The sequence below is a fragment of the Mytilus edulis genome, chromosome 9 (assembly GCF_963676685.1).
Source record: "Mytilus edulis chromosome 9, xbMytEdul2.2, whole genome shotgun sequence".
NCBI classification, from domain to species: Eukaryota; Metazoa; Mollusca; class Bivalvia; order Mytilida; family Mytilidae; genus Mytilus; species Mytilus edulis.
Window position 1 is genome coordinate 48,873,682 of NC_092352.1, and position 19,029 is coordinate 48,892,710.

General features: G+C 31.0%; 1 protein-coding gene across 2 annotated transcripts in view; it reads right to left on the minus strand.

Annotated features, from left to right (window-relative positions):
* LOC139488520 (inactive rhomboid protein 1-like) overlaps positions 1-18,513 on the minus strand; it is a 28,515-nt gene extending 10,002 nt beyond the window's left edge. Inside the window, exons 1-10 of one of the 2 annotated variants that reach the window (XM_071274218.1) lie at positions 18,228-18,513; positions 9,493-9,612; positions 5,414-5,768; positions 4,773-4,883; positions 4,180-4,277; positions 3,397-3,636; positions 2,803-2,914; positions 2,026-2,100; positions 1,309-1,470; positions 224-312 (exon numbers count right to left, since the gene is read on the minus strand). In XM_071274218.1, the coding sequence (XP_071130319.1) occupies positions 224-312; positions 1,309-1,470; positions 2,026-2,100; positions 2,803-2,914; positions 3,397-3,636; positions 4,180-4,277; positions 4,773-4,883; positions 5,414-5,768; positions 9,493-9,612; positions 18,228-18,445 (1,580 nt within the window). In that variant the 5' untranslated portion in view covers positions 18,446-18,513. The remainder of the gene's footprint in view (positions 1-223; positions 313-1,308; positions 1,471-2,025; positions 2,101-2,802; positions 2,915-3,396; positions 3,637-4,179; positions 4,278-4,772; positions 4,884-5,413; positions 5,769-9,492; positions 9,613-18,227) is intronic. The other variant, XM_071274219.1, reaches the window with a different exon arrangement.
* Between the last annotated feature and the right edge of the window lie 516 nt (positions 18,514-19,029).

Consider the following 19,029-nt stretch of genomic DNA (forward strand, 5'->3'; position numbering starts at 1 on the left):
CCCTACCCAAAAGAAGAGACAGTGGGTAGGTAGGTAGGCAGTTTCTTTTTTTTTTTATTTTGAAAAAGAGAAATGGAAGTGTCTTATGTTTTTTTTGTCATGTAGATCTTATTAAAAAAAAAATCTAATTAAGGTAATAACAGATTTTGAGTAGGCAGCTATTTTCTGGGTAGGTAGGGTTAAGGCAAACAAACATATTCTTTATTATGGCCTTAGTACATACTTTGGATCTTGACCACACACAGCACCAGTCAGGAATCCCAAGCTACTTGGATTTGTACTGTTATACTTTTTAAATTCTGATATTGTTGTCTGCAATGAAAAAAATAGATTCAATTAACTATATTTAAAAAAGAAGATGTGGTTTGACTGCCAATGAGACAACTGTCCACAAGAGACCAAAATGACACAGACATTAACAACTATAGGTCACCGTACGGCCTTCAACAATGAGCAAAGCCCATACCGCAAAGCCAGCTATAAAAGGCCCCAATATGACAATGTAAAACAATTCGAACGAGAAAACTAATATAGTCTAGGTGATAATGTAAATGTTATTCTCGATCAAAAATGTACCTAAATTAACCGATGTTGTTGTGTAGTACATCCTGTTTTTAGTTTTTTCTAGTCTGAATGAATTTTCAAGTTTGCTGGGCATAATATAGACTTACAATGGTAGTGGGAGTTTTGTTTTAATAACTGCTTGAAGTAATTGGATTTTTTTAGATAAGGTGAGCAGTTTTTTTTAATATATTTTTAGTAGTGTTTTGCATTTCTTTAAAAGAATAATTTTTGTGTCTTACAATAATTCCGTTATGGGTCTTAAAATTTAATGACCTATTTAGTGTTCTCCCAAAGGCTTTTTTAAATCATTGTTATGTGATGCAATATTGCATGAATGGGATTCTGGCCGAAATGATTTTTTTATAGATTAAGCTTTTGATGTCATGCTTTAATTTTACAAACATGATGGTATTCTAAAATTCAGTGATTATATCCATATGATATGAAGTTTACGAGGAGAACTCTGCTATTTATACAATATTTGTTTAAATATTCTTTCAACTATGAACTCTTTTATTTTCTTGGGTACTGGTAAAACATTTAAAAGGTTTAAGGAAAATTTGAATTTTTGTTTATATTTAATTTCCTGGTTTTACACAAGTCTGTATAGACAATAGAAATTATGTACTTAGTTGAACATTTAAATTTGTGGTTTCATCTTTACCTACGAAGTCCACAAAACTGGTATCCCACAAATAATAATGAATCCAAAGTTTTTTTCTTTCTAATATGTATCTTACTTACACTACATTTAGACCTGACACTTTGTACACATCCAGATCCATCATTCCTTATACAACATCCTGAGGTCTTCTCTTCTACTAGGTCCTTAGCTATACCATTGTATATATTCTCGTCTTTTCTCATACAGGGGGAATATTTAGCACCAAGATGAATCAAGTCAGCCTAGAATAAAGAAATATGGCATATAAACTATTATTAAAATTAAAGGTTAGGATAATTCCATTAATATACCAGAGATGGTAGGAAAGGAAGATTAATTTTGGACCTTGGTTGTTGGTCATTTTTAATTGATATTTTGTTTATTTGATTAACAATTACTTAAAGAAAGTATATTCATCATGGGGGATATTTGAAGTTCCTTCTTACTCTTCTATTTTATATGGAATAGCTCTTATATTACTGTTTAAATTTCTGTTTAAAATGTGAAAACTATTTAATATCCCATTTCTTTGCATATTTCTGATTTAGTATTGTCTAATGACAATTAATCAACTACATTTTTTCGACAGAATTCCATATGTTTGTACATGTATAAGCAAGCTTTCAACTATTCAAGTAGCTACACAAGTTACTTTATATCAAATTTAATATCAACATGGGAGATAACTCAATAAATATTGTAAAAAGACCTACAACAGTGAACTGTGCAGTGATATAGTCACATAAATAATTATTTAAACAGCTGTGAGCCTTCGAAGTTCATGCATTAAATCCTACCTGTTTGGGTCCAATCCACAAGTTTTCAGCCTCTGTAAATCGAACTTTCTCAAATGCAAGGTTTGGCATCATCACCTAGAAAGACAACATATACACACATTGGATATTGAACTGTTCTTTCCATTTCCCCTACTGTTTTATATTTATGCAGAACTCATCATCATTTACTAAGAAATATGAAAAAATATTTAAAGTCTGTAAGAATTTCATCTGATTACTAAGAATGTGGCCTATGCTTTCTTCTTTTTCTACAATGTAAAGGGATTGTATTGCAAAGATCTGACTGTATTTACAGTTTATGAACAGTTAATTGTTGTAGGTTTAGCATGGTTTGCTGTTAGATGGAAAATGAACATTTAACCATAGTTTTGTACTCAAATGTTGATTGTTCTAACCCACAAAAGTGGATATTTATGTCTGGCAAATAATTTCCATTATTAGATTAACCATATTGCTATTTTCACACTTAGATCTCTCACAGTGTTATATATATATGTGACGACAAATTTCAAATGCACTGGTAGCTGTCTGAATAACAGAAGATTCCAACTCTAGCTAGGGAAATGGACACAGAATAGGACATTTCAGATATTTTGAGAAAATGTCAATAGGATCAGTAAAGTTGGCATCTATGTATAGACTTATGTCATCATAAGATTTTGTGACACTAAAATTTGATTATATTGATATTCTGTTGCTCATAAAATGTTGAATCAAAGCACTTATTAAAACTGATAAGTCTTATAAGGCTTGTATCTAAAAATAAATTCTACTTACAGATTCTTCAGTGACTCTCTCTGACACACCAATCGGAGCAATACCATATACAGCTATAGAGACAATGAACACTAAAAGCTGAACAAATGTCACCCAGAATGTAAAGTATGGTCTAAAAAAGTAGAAAGAACATGCTCTTTAAAAATATCATCTTTAAAAGGTTAACCTAGATTAATTATTCTCATGTATACTATTATTCATCTTTGCAAAATCCTGTTGTATAGAAAAACGCTATTCTAGGTGTGTAGAAAATAGAAAATTTACTTGGGTACAAAAATGTATTTAAGAAACATTTAGTTTTTAGAAAATTGTGTGGGATGTTAGAATTATGGATATTGAAATAAATCCTGCTTTGTACAAGTTAAACCTACATACTTTAAAAAAAAAACATATCAATAAATTGCTCAATTTATAATCAAAATTTATAGATCTTTGACTTGACTTGCTTTGGACAAGAACAAATAATCTTGAAAATGAAAGAACATACTTAACAAGGGGGAGATAATCAAGTTTTTATTAAACACACTAGACAGCTAGCCAAGATATCAGTTAAACGGACACAAACAAAAAAAATCATTTACTCTATTTCTTTACCTATGATCATCAACATTTGCTATCTGACTTTTAATATTGGAGTTCATTCTGTCACTTCTAAAACTTCTGTTAAATAGTCTACCGACAAATCCCATTCCAACTTGTCTTGTTTCTGGACCAACTTCGTTGTTCATAATTTGAGGGTTGATTCTTCTCATGCAAAACTCAGGCATGTCAAGTTCATCATATGGAGTAGAAGGTAGACCTTGAGGTGGTTGCCTCCTCCATCCACCTGCTGGTCTGAAAAGATAAAACTAATAATTTTAGTAAGTGATATTTATAGATACTGTGGATTCATAATAATTTGCAGTTTCTAGTTTTTGTGGATTTGTTGGTAAATATTAACCACGAATTCAAGTGTTTTAACAAAATATTATCTTCCTGAATGATTGTATACCTTATTCTAAGTTGACTGTGATTAATGTACACAACTATCTAAAAAAAAATTATTGCATTAATGTGACTTGCTGAAAATTGCATGTGTCATTTTAACTTCAGCAGAAAAAGATGATTTACAATTTTTCTTAACCTTTATCATATATCCAATGAACTAGACTGTGGCAATGACATGAATACCCCTGTTCGATTTCAAATTCGAAGGGCCATAATTCAGTGAAAAGTAGGTATACCAATTCAGGCTGTAATCCACAATTATGCACTTAAAAAACTCAAAATATCAGCTCATTATCTTCAGGCATAATTAAAATAATTCCAATCATCTGCCAATGATTGACATGTGCATAATAGGATAGCAGTGACCTAATTGTTTATGTGATATCTTACAAGTTCTCATATTCTCTGGACATCTTGTGTGTTGGTGGAGCAATAGGTTCATCGTAAAATACATCATCTACAAGACTTATTGCATCTTCTTGATGAGGCTGAAATTCATAAATTCATTGTTACTTCAGAATGGCATTTCTTTAATTTCTGTTATTTGATCATTCACTATCAAAGCAATTAAATGAAAATGTAATCAAATCTTTTCTGAAAAACTTATGGTCAGAGCAGACTTTATCACAAGATTTGAATACTGATATTTCAAAAATATTTTTTTGTTATCACAAGGTATGTATACTGATATTTGAAATATCTTTTACTACAAGGTATGAATAATCTACAAAATTTTTTTTTAGCTTTGTTTAAACCAATTATAATGAATTGTGGAGCAGCATCAGCGAACTCTTTCTTAACATCTGAGGTTGCCCCAAGTTTTATGTGCGATTCATGTTGCTCTGTCTCAAGTTTTCTGGTGATTTGTAGATTGTTGTGCGTCTTTTGGTAGTTTTTTTTTTGTTGTCATGGTGTAAACTGTTTGAGTGTCATTTATAAGTTTGAAAGTAACTTTAAAATTTTCCACATATCTATTTGTTTACCGCATATCCGTAACTTGCTGAGAGATCGTCTCCAAATTCCTCGCCCATTCTAGCGGGATCAAAGCTTGCACTATGTTTGTAGGATTTTCCTCTAAGTTTCTTTCTTGAGGCCTGAAGAGAAATGAACAAATTAGAAGCTAGAAAATTGTTGTCAACATTCAATTTTATTTCATACTTATAGCAAAAATAAGTAGATGGCATGTGTTATGCCATCAATGGCAATTGTGTTGTAAAATCCCTCCATATTGATATCTTTATCAGTCATACTGCAAAGGATTTATTCAACCCTCAACCAGATAATCTCTTGACATTTTCTTTGTGTTATAAATGTGTGATATTGAAAAGGTAATTAATATGCTCTATTTGTTATTCCTTCTTTATAAATGCAAGTGGAAACAGTGGTAGATCCAGTGGTTGTACCAGTGATTGGAACCCCCCTTCTTTTTATGATCAATGCTTTTAAATGGAGACATAGTGTTTGAACCCAACCCCCAACCCCTTTTAATAATGGCAGGATGCACTTCTGCGAAACAAAATACCATTTTCTGTGATAAGGTCTGAATACTATTCACTCTACATGTATATTCTTCATTTTTAATCAAAGCTTTGGACATCTTAAATTTGAATAAACTGAAACTTACTGCAATTGTACGAAGACCTTTCCACGTCATCTGCATGACAGAATCTTTACGTAACCTTTTCGGACCACCAGGTCTACTCCTGGCATAAGTACTTGAACTGGATAAGGGTGTAGTACGTCTGGATGACATTTCACTGGGACGATCTCGATGTACTCTACGGAGCGGATCATGGATATATTTAAATTGGTGTGAATTCTCCAAAAATAAATCGTCAGATTCTGCTTTAAGAAGATAATCATCTTTGACTTTTCCTTTATATAATCTCATTCGTCTGTTGTTCCATCTTTGTTTCTTATCTTCATGTTCGTCATCCAAGTCTAAGCCGAAAAATCCTGTTAAACTTTTCTTTAATTTCCTGAAAGCATTAAAAAAAGAATTGACAATCACTTCTTAAATCAGTTTTTTTTTCCTTGCAAAGAATTAAATAAAGTAAGCAAACTTATATTTAATCTGATGTTATGAACCTTAAAGTATTATCTATGCTTCATAATGGCCGCAGTAAATGATTTACTTTGTTCTGCATATTGTTTGTGTTTAACCAACATCTTTTAAAAAAAATAATTATAGTCTTGTCCCCCCAAAATTTCATATAACATCTTCAATACTTGGGAATTAGACACATTTTTTTTCTTATTTCAAAAGATTTTAGCATTACAGCGCCATGATGCTAATGGACCCTGAGGAGAAAACTGATTATAACAAGAAAGACGACAACAGATTAATTTACTTTTCTGCTACATTGCAAGGAGATATTTTGACATAAGCTTATTTCTTAGACAATGTGTGTCTGTTGTTTTTATGTTAGTTGTAATAAGTGCTTCGTATCAATCTGATATGTCAAACCATTTCCAACTGATCTTAACAGTTCATTCTTTAGTCAGAATGTTTCACCATTGTTTTAGACTAGAGGGAGAACTAAGTCCTCATAAGTTTTAATGCCTGTCCCACGTCAGGAGCCTGTTTTCAGTGGTAATTCCTATTTGCTGTATACTGTGGATTCATCATTATTCGTTTGATACCAATTTTCGTCGATTTCATGGGTATAGGTGAACCACGAAATTAAATGGTCAACAAATTACAAATTTTCTATAGGCTTGTATGCAGACTTCGTCAAAACCACGAGATTAAATATCAACGAACATACAAGTTTTCCTTAATCCACGAAAATTGGTATCCACGAAAATAAACCAATCCACAGTATGTTATAGATCTGTTTTTCATTAACAGTTATGTCATAAATAAAGCTGTTGGTTTTTTTTAAAATTAAAACCTTGATAAATTGTTTCACATTTTGTAGTTTTGGGGGCTTTATATAGCTGACTATATACATGGTATGAGTTTTGCTTATTGTTAAAGACTGAATGGTGACATGTAATAAATGAATATTATTTAGACTTTGTTGGATAGTTGTTTCATTGGCAATGATATCACATCTGTGAAATCTCCTTATTTATAGATTATCATTGATCATCTCAACGAGATTGATTTTCTCGCTTAAGCCAGTACAGCGAAAACGAGAATAGCAATCGAGTTGAGATGACCAATGATAATCTGTTTATCGCTATTTTACCTAGGATGACTTCAATTTCATGTCAATTTCATTAGCAACGCCACTTGCCTCCTTAGTTTATAGCGATAATTTTCCATCTCAAGGGAGTAGCATGATATGACAAATCACAAAAAAGATGAAAGGAAAAATGCACAAAATAGCGATAATACATGATACAGAAGTGTTTTTAATTTCACATTGGCTTTTAGTACAGAACACAGTTATAAAGAATTGTACATGGACTACATGCAAAAATGCACACTATGTGTTCAAAACTCTTTTTTGGTGTGTTGTAAATTTTTCCAGGTAAATGTTTAAATATATATATCATGTTCAGTTACGATGTATATATGCAAAATTATATATAATTATACATTTTACTTTTTAATCAGATTAAATGCCAATGAATTTAAATTCTATTATCAATATTACTTAATTTTATACTGTTAAATTAAAGATCTATAAAGAAAAGTAAACAATTTCCACCTGACATGCTCCCGCATAGAAACCTTGAATTTTCTTTATTTAAACAGAACTTTCACAGCTAGTAACTGTATTGATTCCGTTATAGTTGGTTCTTCATGTGTGAAGTTTGGATCATGTTTAGTGTCTGCTTCAATTGCTTACCTGACTTATCTTACATGTTGTATAACAATTTGCTCATGTTGTACCTGATGTTTTTTCTTCACATTATTATATAGTTTAAATGTATTACATTTGTACATATATTAACAGAAGTTTTATAAGCAACTCTTATTTGCACCATACATGTAAGTACTATTTTCCTCAGATCCCAAGCAAGGAAAATGTTATGGTGATTAATTTCTTCTTAAAAAACAGACAAAATATGGATTGACTCTGTTCATTTGGCTGTCCCAGAAGGGATTGGAGGTTGAATTTTGAGCATATTACAGTAACAAGGTCAAAATAAATAAATTCCTAGATTGTCATCACACAGTTGTGATTTCTTACAAATTCCAAATAAATTCATTTTATTTCAGGCTATTTAATTTCATTATGTTAAACATGATAAAGATTTACTTCAAATATGGTATAAAAAAATAAAAAATCAAATTTGCCCTCCCTCCAAAAATGTATACAATTGATATAGCTCGTTTCCCTACAAAATCCTGAATTATTCTGTTCAATGCTTACATGTAAAGAATTAGCCTTTTAAAATTATTATTTCAGAAAAGTTGTGGGATAAATCATAACTGCAATAAATATTATGAACATATATTCTCTGTAAATATTTATTTAATATTTTGTAATATGTAAATTTCTCAACAGGTTTGAGTGTCTTCACTTTCACTTATCAAACTAAGCTGAATTATTAAAGGGGCATTAGCATGATTAGCTGTCAAATTCCTAACTGACTTGACATTAAATCTCATATTTGATTGATAACATACAAAAATGTAGATCCCAGGATGGCCTCTGCTGACGACTATCAAATTAAAGGTTGCATGAATATGGATTCAAACAAGGCTGAATTATTTCAATATTTTATATTAGAGACCACTTATGTCAGTACACTTTCCCATATTCTGCTTTTATAATTGTTTGAAAAATAATATCTTATGTCAATTTTTTTTCTAATTTGTATTCTTAAAGTAAACAGTTTAATATCTTTTTTTTCACAACTGCAACTTTTTTTTGGAATTGATGCCAAATTAGGTTTTCACTTAGATTTTATTGTTCACTTAATGTGGAAAAATGACAGTGCATGTATATGGAAACATCTTCTTGATTTATATATGTTTCCATGATATTTGTAAAAATTGAAATTAAAATATGTGTACATCATGTACTCTTGTGGTCTGGTTATATATTCCTTGCAAAACAGGAAGTTAAAGATGAAATATATATATTATTCTATTGTCACATGATTGTCTTGCTGACATATTTAAACTTTTTCTATTGAACATTTATAACTGGAGAAATCAGATCAAATGTTCCTTTGTATTATAAACTATAGAAATGATTCAAGATTTTTTTAAGAGTTCCGTTTTTTAAATCCTAAACTTATATAAATCTGATCAAATATATAATACTGCTTTGCACCTTTAAAAAGTGTATCACATTTCAGATATTCAAAAGAAAAACACAAAAGGTGCAAGTTTTATTCATATTCTTTATAAAAAAAAGTTCTCATCAAAGATACCAGATTTATAATTTTGCACACGTACCACATGCTAGAGACTAGATCATCAGTGACACTCATATCAAAAATGTTAAAAGATCAAATCCAGTTAGAAATTGAAGACCAAAATTTCAAAAAAAAAATAGTTAAATTTAGGAAAGACAAACTTCATCAACCATATCAAAACTAATATTTTTAAATACTAAACACTAAATTTTTAACAAATGTTCTTTAGATTACTGTCTCTGTACTGTAAATACTTTATTGTCCTTAATTTTAGGGGAATAAGACAGATTAAATTTGAGACTATTAATTTTGTAGAAAATAAGAAAGGCATGGTCCTGAATATAAACTATCTCAGTGTATTTACAATCAATTACTTTGTACCTTGAAGCTTTATTGAATTTTCCCTCTCCAGTTGTACTTGAGGTACGAGTGCCTGGGGCACTAGCTGTGGTCATCCTGGAGAACTGTCGATCCATCTTATTACTGGAGGTATATTGTGTCCTACAATAAACAAAAGTTTCAATCCACATCCATTTTTAACCATTACTTTGGTGGACAATTATTCGTCTCATTACATTTCCTTGCATCATAAATACTTCAATCACTATGCTTTTGAAAATGGAATGTTACTAAAGAAATGTATAACTATGTAGTAGTTGAATACTGGGCCGATCAGGTCGAGGTAAGTAACATTTGTACATGAGAAAGTAGTAAATTACATTTCAATCCCATACTAATTCTTTTTCAATTAAATTACAATTACATTAATTTTAAAATGTAATTAATTACATTACATACAATCATGACAATTACATAGAAAATACAATTTAAAAATGTAATGTATAATTTATGAAATAATGTGAAGAAATCAATTATTGAGTAAAATTCAAATGATGATTATTTTATAAACATGATACTAGAACTCACCTGGGAAATTGCGGGTATTTGGAGCTTGGTCGAAAGTATGTGAAGTGTAATAGGATGATTTTTTGTAAAATATTTTCTGGTGAATTTCAGAAAAGGTAATAAACAGCTGCGCCATGAGCGCATGATATGCCCGACGTCTTGTATGGAAGTTTTATGCAATAATCATTAATAGTTTCTGAGGAAGTTTTAAGCAATAACCATTTATTGTTTTTGAGACACGGCGGGACATGTGAAAACCCCCCACCCTGTTTTTTTTTTTACAAATATCACTAAAATAAAATTTTGAATCAAACCAAAAAGTATACAGATCTTTAAATTAGTATAACAAAGAAGTGTGTACAGTTTCAAGCAATAATCATATATTGTTTTTGAGATACGGCGCGACATGTAAAAAAAAACCTCCCCTTTTTTACAAAATACTCAATAACTCAAAAATAAAATTTTGAGTCATCACCAAAAAGTATACAGATCTTTAAATTAGTATAACAAAGAAGTGTGTACAGTTTCAAGCAATAATCATAAATTGTTTTTGAGATACGGCGCGACATGTAATAAAACCCTCCCCCTTTTTAACAAAATACTCAATAACTCAAAAATAAAATTTTAAGTCATCACCAAAAAGTATACAGATCTTTAGATTAATATAACAAAGAAGTGTGTAAAGTTTTAAGCAATAATCATAAATCGTTTTTGAGATACAGCACGACATGTAAAAAAAACCTCCCCCTTTTTTACAAAATACTCAATAACTCAAAAATAAAATTTTGAATCATCACCAAAAAGGATACAGATCTTTAGATTAATATAACAAAGAAGTGTGTAAAGTTTTAAGCAATAATCATAAATCGTTTTTGAGATACGGCGCGACAAGTAAAAAAAACCTCCCCCTTTTTTTACAAAATACTCAAAAACTCAAAAATGAAATTTTGAATCATCACCAAAAAGTATAAAGATATTAAGATTAATATAAACTAAGAAGTGTGTAAAGTTTTAAGCAATAATCAAGAAATGTTTTTGAGATACGGTGCGACATGTGAAAAAAAACACACCCCTGTTTTAGTTACAAAGTGCCGTAACTCAAAAAGTTTAAATCTTATTTTCACCAAAAAGTATACAGATCATTTGACCATCATAAGAAACAACTATATTAAGTTTCATGAAATTTGGATAAGTCGTTCTCAAGTTACGGTGTGACATGTTTATGCCGGACAGACGGACGGACAGACAGACACCGGACATTTGTATACCATAATACGTCCCGTCAAAATTTTGACAGGCGTATAAAAAAACTGCAGAGGGTTTTTCAGGGGCCAGCCCCTACACTTTTCTAAAAAGAAAATGGTTGATTTTACAAGGAATCGTTGAAGCATGACTTGTGCGGGGCTCCCTGTTAGGCAGTCAGTGGGCCCCATTTATGAAAAATTCTGGATCTGCCACTGAAAAGTCATAGGTACATGTACTTGAAGACAGGACAATTATGTTAATTTAAGCCCCCCGCTTAAGTCTGTTGTTTTGTTTTCTATTAAATTCCATGATTTTTGCGTTTCATGAACAAACACATATTGTAGTAAGTATGTAAATTATTTATTACAGTGATATGTGTAAATATGTACAGATTATAAACATATAATATTTATACAACACATTTTGCACACATTATCTGAGATAATCATCTTTTCTGTAGATTCAGAGTTCACAAATGAGTTATACATTAAATTATAGAAACGCAAAGATTGACTCATGAAAACCTGTCAGATCTGCAAATAGAAAGTCAGAATGCCACTTGTGCAAGTTTTAAAATGCTCATTTTGACCATGTAATGCCAAAATGGGTCATTTTTGAAGAATTTCTATCAAATAAAAGTTTAAATCCTTTAATTTCATGTTATTTGACATCTTTAAACAATTTAATCATTCAGGGAAGTTGCCAAAGTAAAAATTCTATTTTTCATGATTTCACCTCTTACATGTCTTACATGTAGGTCTGAGTACACAGTTATTTCGTAGTGCATTTATTTTAGATAATAAATGGAAATAAAAAAAATCCCACCTGTGCTTTCTCAATAATATTTTTACAGTGTTATGTACTACTTTTGGGACAAATTATATCAAAATTACAATAAACTTCATCGGCTCTAACTCAAAATATGGACAATTTTATGTTCAGGGGGTCTTGAAATCTTTTGACAGCTTTCGAAATACTTATTTTTAACCTTTTTCAGCTGGAACAAATCACTACTTTACCTTAAAATTCATGAATCAATTTTTTTCAGTGTAAAAGTAATCCCCCTACTTGCTATTTGAGGCATAAAACATGAAGAAATAAATTTGGAGGGGGTATATAAAAAGAATGGCAAGTAACACACTGTCCACACTAGGGACTATATTCGTGGACAATGAAAATCAAGGGACGATAACTGTGTATTTGGACCTTCTGCATTTTTTCTATGAATCTTTTGGAGTCATAGACCCCATAGAGGTTTTATTTAAAGTACATGAAGTATGTTTACGACTTTAAATACATTTTCTATTCTGATATTCAGTAAATTGACATACATTTTTAGTACATAGACAATTTGTCTGGCATTGGTCTATTTTATGGTTGCATGTAAAACCTATTGGTTTACTTTGTCTGGAGCAATATTGTGGTTTTAAAATCTCTCCGCACACAGAATCCAAAATGAAATTAACTTATTAAGGGCTACATGTGATTACAATAATATTATACTACTTTTTTGTAGTAATTGTGTACTAATATGATGTATGGTCAGATCATATGTTTTTTCGTATGTCATATGTTTTTGAACTTTACATGGTTTTTCAATGGAAATCGTGACGTCATAAAGCTTTCTTAATAATAATAGAACAAAAACTCGATGAGTGGGGCGCACATATTCGCCAGGGACACAATTTCGCCGTTTTATGATTTTGAGGTGTACAAACTTCAAAGGTTGGCTGAAACGGAAGAAATATGCCGGTAAATTATATTTTTATAACAACTATGATTATTTTTTAAACTTAGAAAAAATTTCGACACTTACCGCAAAGGACAGAAAAACTGACTAGTATTTTTGGTTAATTTCCTAAATGAAAAACTTGATTTCAAAGAATTATTTCTTAGTATTTCTTTGACTGATTGCCTTATAAATTTCAGTTCTTTACACCTTTGAAATGTCTGATATCCATCTATAATGAAATTAATTTGATAAATATTGCCTAAAGCTGCAGTTATTAGGTTTTAAATAGATGTGTAAAAACGGCGAATGTGTGCCCCCTTTGACAAAATATCAGGAAATTTTAAACAGCCTTTAATCTTACTTTTCAGATGATTTTTTTTTTAAAAGAAACATGTTTTCAATTTAAGAATATTTTGCTTATGATGTGTATGTTCATATAGAAATATCAGTATACCTCAAAAACATAAAGACCTAAACAAAAAGTGCAGTAAACATGGAAACTTGTGGCGAAAATGAGCACCCCACTCTATAGACAAGGGTCCAACTTGTTTCACAAAGGATAGGCGAACGGCGAACGGCGAACGGCTAACGGCGTACGCCGTATTTTGACTCAAAACAAGTAAACCGGCATATCATCCAACATTAGGAAAATAATCATTTAGCCTTTAAATCTGCATTTTTGAATAATTACATATTTAAGGAGTTTTATTAAAACATTGACGAAAATATTCATGCTTTAATATTTTTATTATCTTAATTTAATTGTATTTTAGGTTGTCATTGCTTTGTTTTTAAAGAAATTTTCTGTTTTGTAATAGGTTAATAGATTAATTATTATGTTTTAAGGTTTATGTACCCTTCTGCAGCCATTTTTGTACGAACTTTTCAAACTTCAATTGTATCAAAACTACAGATATTATGAATAATAGAGATAGGCCATTTTGTACATATTCCAAGGGGAAACTTGATGCAAAGCATTATTTTTTACTGTTCCATTGCATTTAATAGAAAAAGAGGACTTTGTGGCAAATAAATCAAGATTTTTATAGAAAATCCACAGCCTTTATCCTTGTACTCTCATATTTGGCAATTTGATGACTGATAGATATAGGATTATTGCATGCAGTGCTAGCATTGATTTCCTTAAAACAAGTTTATAAATGTAGTTATTGGTTAAGACAAGTATAAATATGGCCAAAATCAAGTACACCTTTTAGGGTGCGCTCGACTTTAGTGACTCAGCACGAGGTGTTTTGGAATTTACAGGTTACTTAGAACTTTTTGTAAAGAATAAACACTAGCACATCATAGAAAATCAAGTGAGTAATTTATGTTTCAAATTTTATAACAAAAATCTCTGTATTAAAGGCTGTAGATTTTCTATAAAAATCTTGATTTATTTGCCACAAAGTCCTCTTTTTCTATCAAATGCAATGACACAGTAAAAAATAATGCTTATCATCAAGTTTCCCCTTGGAACATGTACTAAATGACCTATCTCTATATTTTATTATATCTTTAGTTTTGATACTATTGAGGTTTGAAAAATTCGTACAAAAATGGCCACAGAAGGGTACATAAACCTTAAAAAAAAGAACGCTTTCTCTTCACCATCTTCAAAGTATGAAGATAAATTACACATAACAATAATATTTTTTCGTTTACTGGTTGTTTTTCAGTATTTGTAACCTTTAGTTTTTCTCACTTACACTCTTTCCGCCATCTTGAAATGAAAATGCGCCGCCTTCGCCTGAGTCCTGAGATAGGCGAGGGCGGCGTAAGCCGTTATTGCGCGCGCATCCAAAATTTTGTGAAACAAGTGCACCGGGCATTCGCCACCGGCGAAAGGCGTACGCCTTTTTCCGGAAACAAGTAGGACCAATGATACACACATGGGAGATACAGTTTTGTACTTGTCCACTCCAGAAATTATGCTGTATCAAATATGGAGAGCATGATTTTTTTTAATTCAAATGGTGAAGAACCACATATCTTGCTCTTGTGGTCTGGTGTAAGACAATAGTACACATGTTCCAGTGTAAAATAATCTTATGGTGGAGCAAGTGAACAACGATTCGCCGACAGCTGTGAAAGCTACATGGTACAAAGCTCTTGCCAATAATTAAAAAAAGCTTTTTTACCTGTTATAACACTAATTATGTTAAATTCTTTTTTTCACTTACTTCTATTTAGGTTTAAAAGCTAACATAAATATCTAAATATAAACAACAAACTTGTGTTTACGGTTGATAAGCAGGAAATAACAATGTGGCCATGCGCAAAAATTAAAGTGCACCGGAAGTAACAATAAAATACAGTCGGTTAAGATTAACCTTTAAAAATCCAAGGTGCTTTCGAGGACGTTCGCGCTTTGAGAAAAAAAGAAGACTTTTCTTTCAAATTAAACCAATTCAGAGCCTGCAAAACGTTTGAGTGCAAATGATTGAACTTTTGAAGTCTTATTTCGATCACGGGACTTTGCTTTTTTATTGACTTTATCTCTTGAAGAATGAATGCAACATGTAACCTTTTTTCTATATTTATGCCGATGCATTTCAATACTGAGTTGTAAAAAATGAATTCAAAAGTAATATCTAAAATATCGGCCAATTAATTTAAGTTAATTCCGCTGTTAACAAAATGGCTTCAGTGATACGTATTTTGTCTTAATGAAATGAAATGCGTTACTCTCCAAGATTTGAAGTAAAAGTAACGGTTTATTTCTTCCTCTGTGATATTTTATCCTGGGGGTAATTTTTCCGAGTATTTTTTTCACACATGGTATTTCACAGGTAGATTTTTTCCTGGAGTGAAAATCTATGTGTGTTATGTGGATAGTACTTACCGGTATCTAATAGACATACTATATTTCACAGACTTGAAAATAGAGTCCTATTAACTATACTATGTAAGTTACTCGCAATCAATGTATACCCGACTATATAATTATAAAATGTTTCACAAAGGTAGAACAAATTTGCATAATTCAGCAATCAAAGGGAGATAATTATGAGCAATTTATATATGAAATCTAAACACAAGGTTTATGACCACATTGATTTTGGGAGTTTTGGTCATAACAGTTTAGGAATTAGGGGCCAAAAAGGGCCCAAATAAGCATTTTCTTGGTTTTCACACTATAACTTTAGTATAAGTAAATAGAAATCAATAATATTTTGACACAAGGTTTAGGACCACCAAAGGAAGGTTGGGAATGATTTTGGGAGTTTTGGTTCCAATAGTGTAGGAATTAAGGACCACAAATGGGCCCAAATAAGCATTTTTCTAGTTTTTTTGCACCATAACTTTAGTATAAGTTAAAAGAAATCTATGAAATTTAAACACAAGGTTTTTGACCATAAAAAACAGGTTGGGATTGATTTTGGGAGTTTTGGTCCCAACAGTTTAGGAATAAGAGGCCCAAAGGGTCCAAAATTAAACCTTCTTTGATTTCATCAAAAATTGAGTAATTGGGGTTCTTTGATATGCTGAATCTAAAAATGTACTTAGATTTTTGTTTATTGGCCCAGTTTTCAAGTTGGTTCAAATCGGGGTCCAAAATTAAACTTTGTATGATTTCATTAAAAATTGAATAATTGGGGTTCTTTGATATGCCAAATCTTACTGTGTATGTAGATTCTTAATTGGTCTACATTAAGGTCCAAAGGGTTTGAAATTAAACTAAGTTTGATTTTAACAAAAATTGAATTCTTGGGCTTGTTTGATATGGTGAATCTAAACATGTACTTAGATTTTTGGTTATGGGCCCAGTTTTCAAGATGGTCCAAATCAGGATCCAAAATTATTATATTTAGTATTGTGCAATAGCAAGAAATTTTCAATTGCACAGTATTCAGCAATAGCAAGAAATCTTCAATTGCACAGTATTGTGCAATAGCAAGACATTTTCAATTGGAGTTATCTTTCTTCGTCCAGAATAGTAGTTGAATCAACTTAAATCATTGTTTTATACAATATACAATGTATATTCACTTTTACTAAATTAAAACAATCTTTACCATTCAGTGATAACAAGCACTTTTTTTTATATTTTAATATTTTATGATGTATTTAAAAGAGTAGTTATTGTTGCAAACTCCATTAGAAATTTGAATTGAGATCAGTTTTGGAATAAGGGAAAGAGGCATGTGAAAGAAAAAAAAAGGGGGGGTCAATTTTTCTCAATTCAAATTTCATAAATTAAAAGAAAACTTCTTCAAACATTTTTTTGAGAGGATTAATATTCAACAGCATAGTGAATTGCTCAAAGGCAAAAACAAATTTAAGTTCATTAGACCACATTCATTCTGTGTCAGAAACCTATGCTGTGTCAACTATTTGATCACAATCCAAATTTAGAGCTGAATCCAGCTTGAATGTTGTGTCCATACTTGTCCCAATCGTTCAGGGTTCGACCTCTGCGGTCGTATAAAGCTGCGCCCTGCGGAGCATCTGGTTTATTTATGTTTGTACTGAGATCTGAAAACAACTCACTTTTACCTGTATTTCACTTACCTTATTTAATCATGACATTATTTCACAATATTATGATCTTTGAAATTACTTCTGGTTCCTTTCTTATGTTTCATGATAATTTTCTTTTTAAAAGAATGATATCTACTTGAATATTTCAGGAAATTTTTTCAATGATAATTTGTGAAATTATTTCCCATTGTAATACATTTTTTTTTAACAATTTAGCTTTAATTCAAATAAACTATTATTATTTCATAGTACATTACATAAACACATAAATACACATGTATTCCACGAGCTTATAAGCATTTTAAAGAGTCAATTTATGCAATTACATTTTTTTTAAGTTCTACTCCTATTATTTACGGTGGGTTCATATGATATTTCACCGGACATCCTTATTCACAATAATGTGAGTCATGGTGACATATTTTATCAGAGGGTGAAATAACAAAAAATCTGTACTCAAAGGGAAACCCAAAACGGAAAAATCGAAAACACATCTAACGAATAGAAAACAACTGCATGACTTGATATGCATTTCCATATGTAGAAAATGGTCGATTAAACCTGGTTTTATAACTAGCCAAACCTCTCACTTGTATGACAGTCGAATCAAGTTATAGATATAACTGAAAGAGTGGCACACGTAAAGCAAAGTCAATTATGAAACCGAAATGCAGCTCAGAATGACATATTTTTGTGTTCGGGATGCTAATTACAAAAACACTATCTTGAAAAGATATACATTACATACCTATAAACATACTTTTTATATCCTACTTGATAACCAACTTGAGTCCTGGGAATATATCTAATTCGATTTGCATAATTGTCACAAGTCCTAAGTTCTTTTGCATAAAATCTTTTTCCATTTTGAGAACTAACACCATTTTGAGAACTGACACCATTTTTTCTGTAAACATGTTGATAAACCACCGGAATTAATCTCGACTTTCCTCCATAGTCTTCCATGTTACAATACCTGTGATGTTTATTAACTCGCTATTGAGTAAAGCTCATCATGGTGACATCATTATATACTGAACATAAACAAATATAACTTAAAATGTTTGAAATTCATGTAAAAACGTTTTGCATTCGATTTTATTTCAAGAACAACAATAGAAAGAAACATTAATTGAAGACTTCCATTTGAAATTTTACTATTACCACCCCTTCCCGGTTGGGTTGTTGGTTGGGTTCTAATTACTTGTGCAGTCTTTATTTTTCCATGTTTTGTTTTGTATACTGTTGTTTCGTCAGTGTCAGATTTTTTTCCCGACTCATAATGAGTTTGAATATCATTTTGGTATCGTTCACCTTTCTCTTCACGTAGTGACGTGACCCAAAAGACAGACAAATTGTTCGTCGCTGGTACTGGTAAAGGTGGGATGCTGAGTCAAGTTTCAGAACAAGAAAAATATACATCTCTATTTTTAAAAGAAGGGTGTTAATTATTGCCTTGCAGATCTTATATATGAGGAAAGTCGTGAATTAAAACTCGAAAGATTTACTTTTATCAATAATTATTCGTATTTAGAACTCTTTCAGTAATA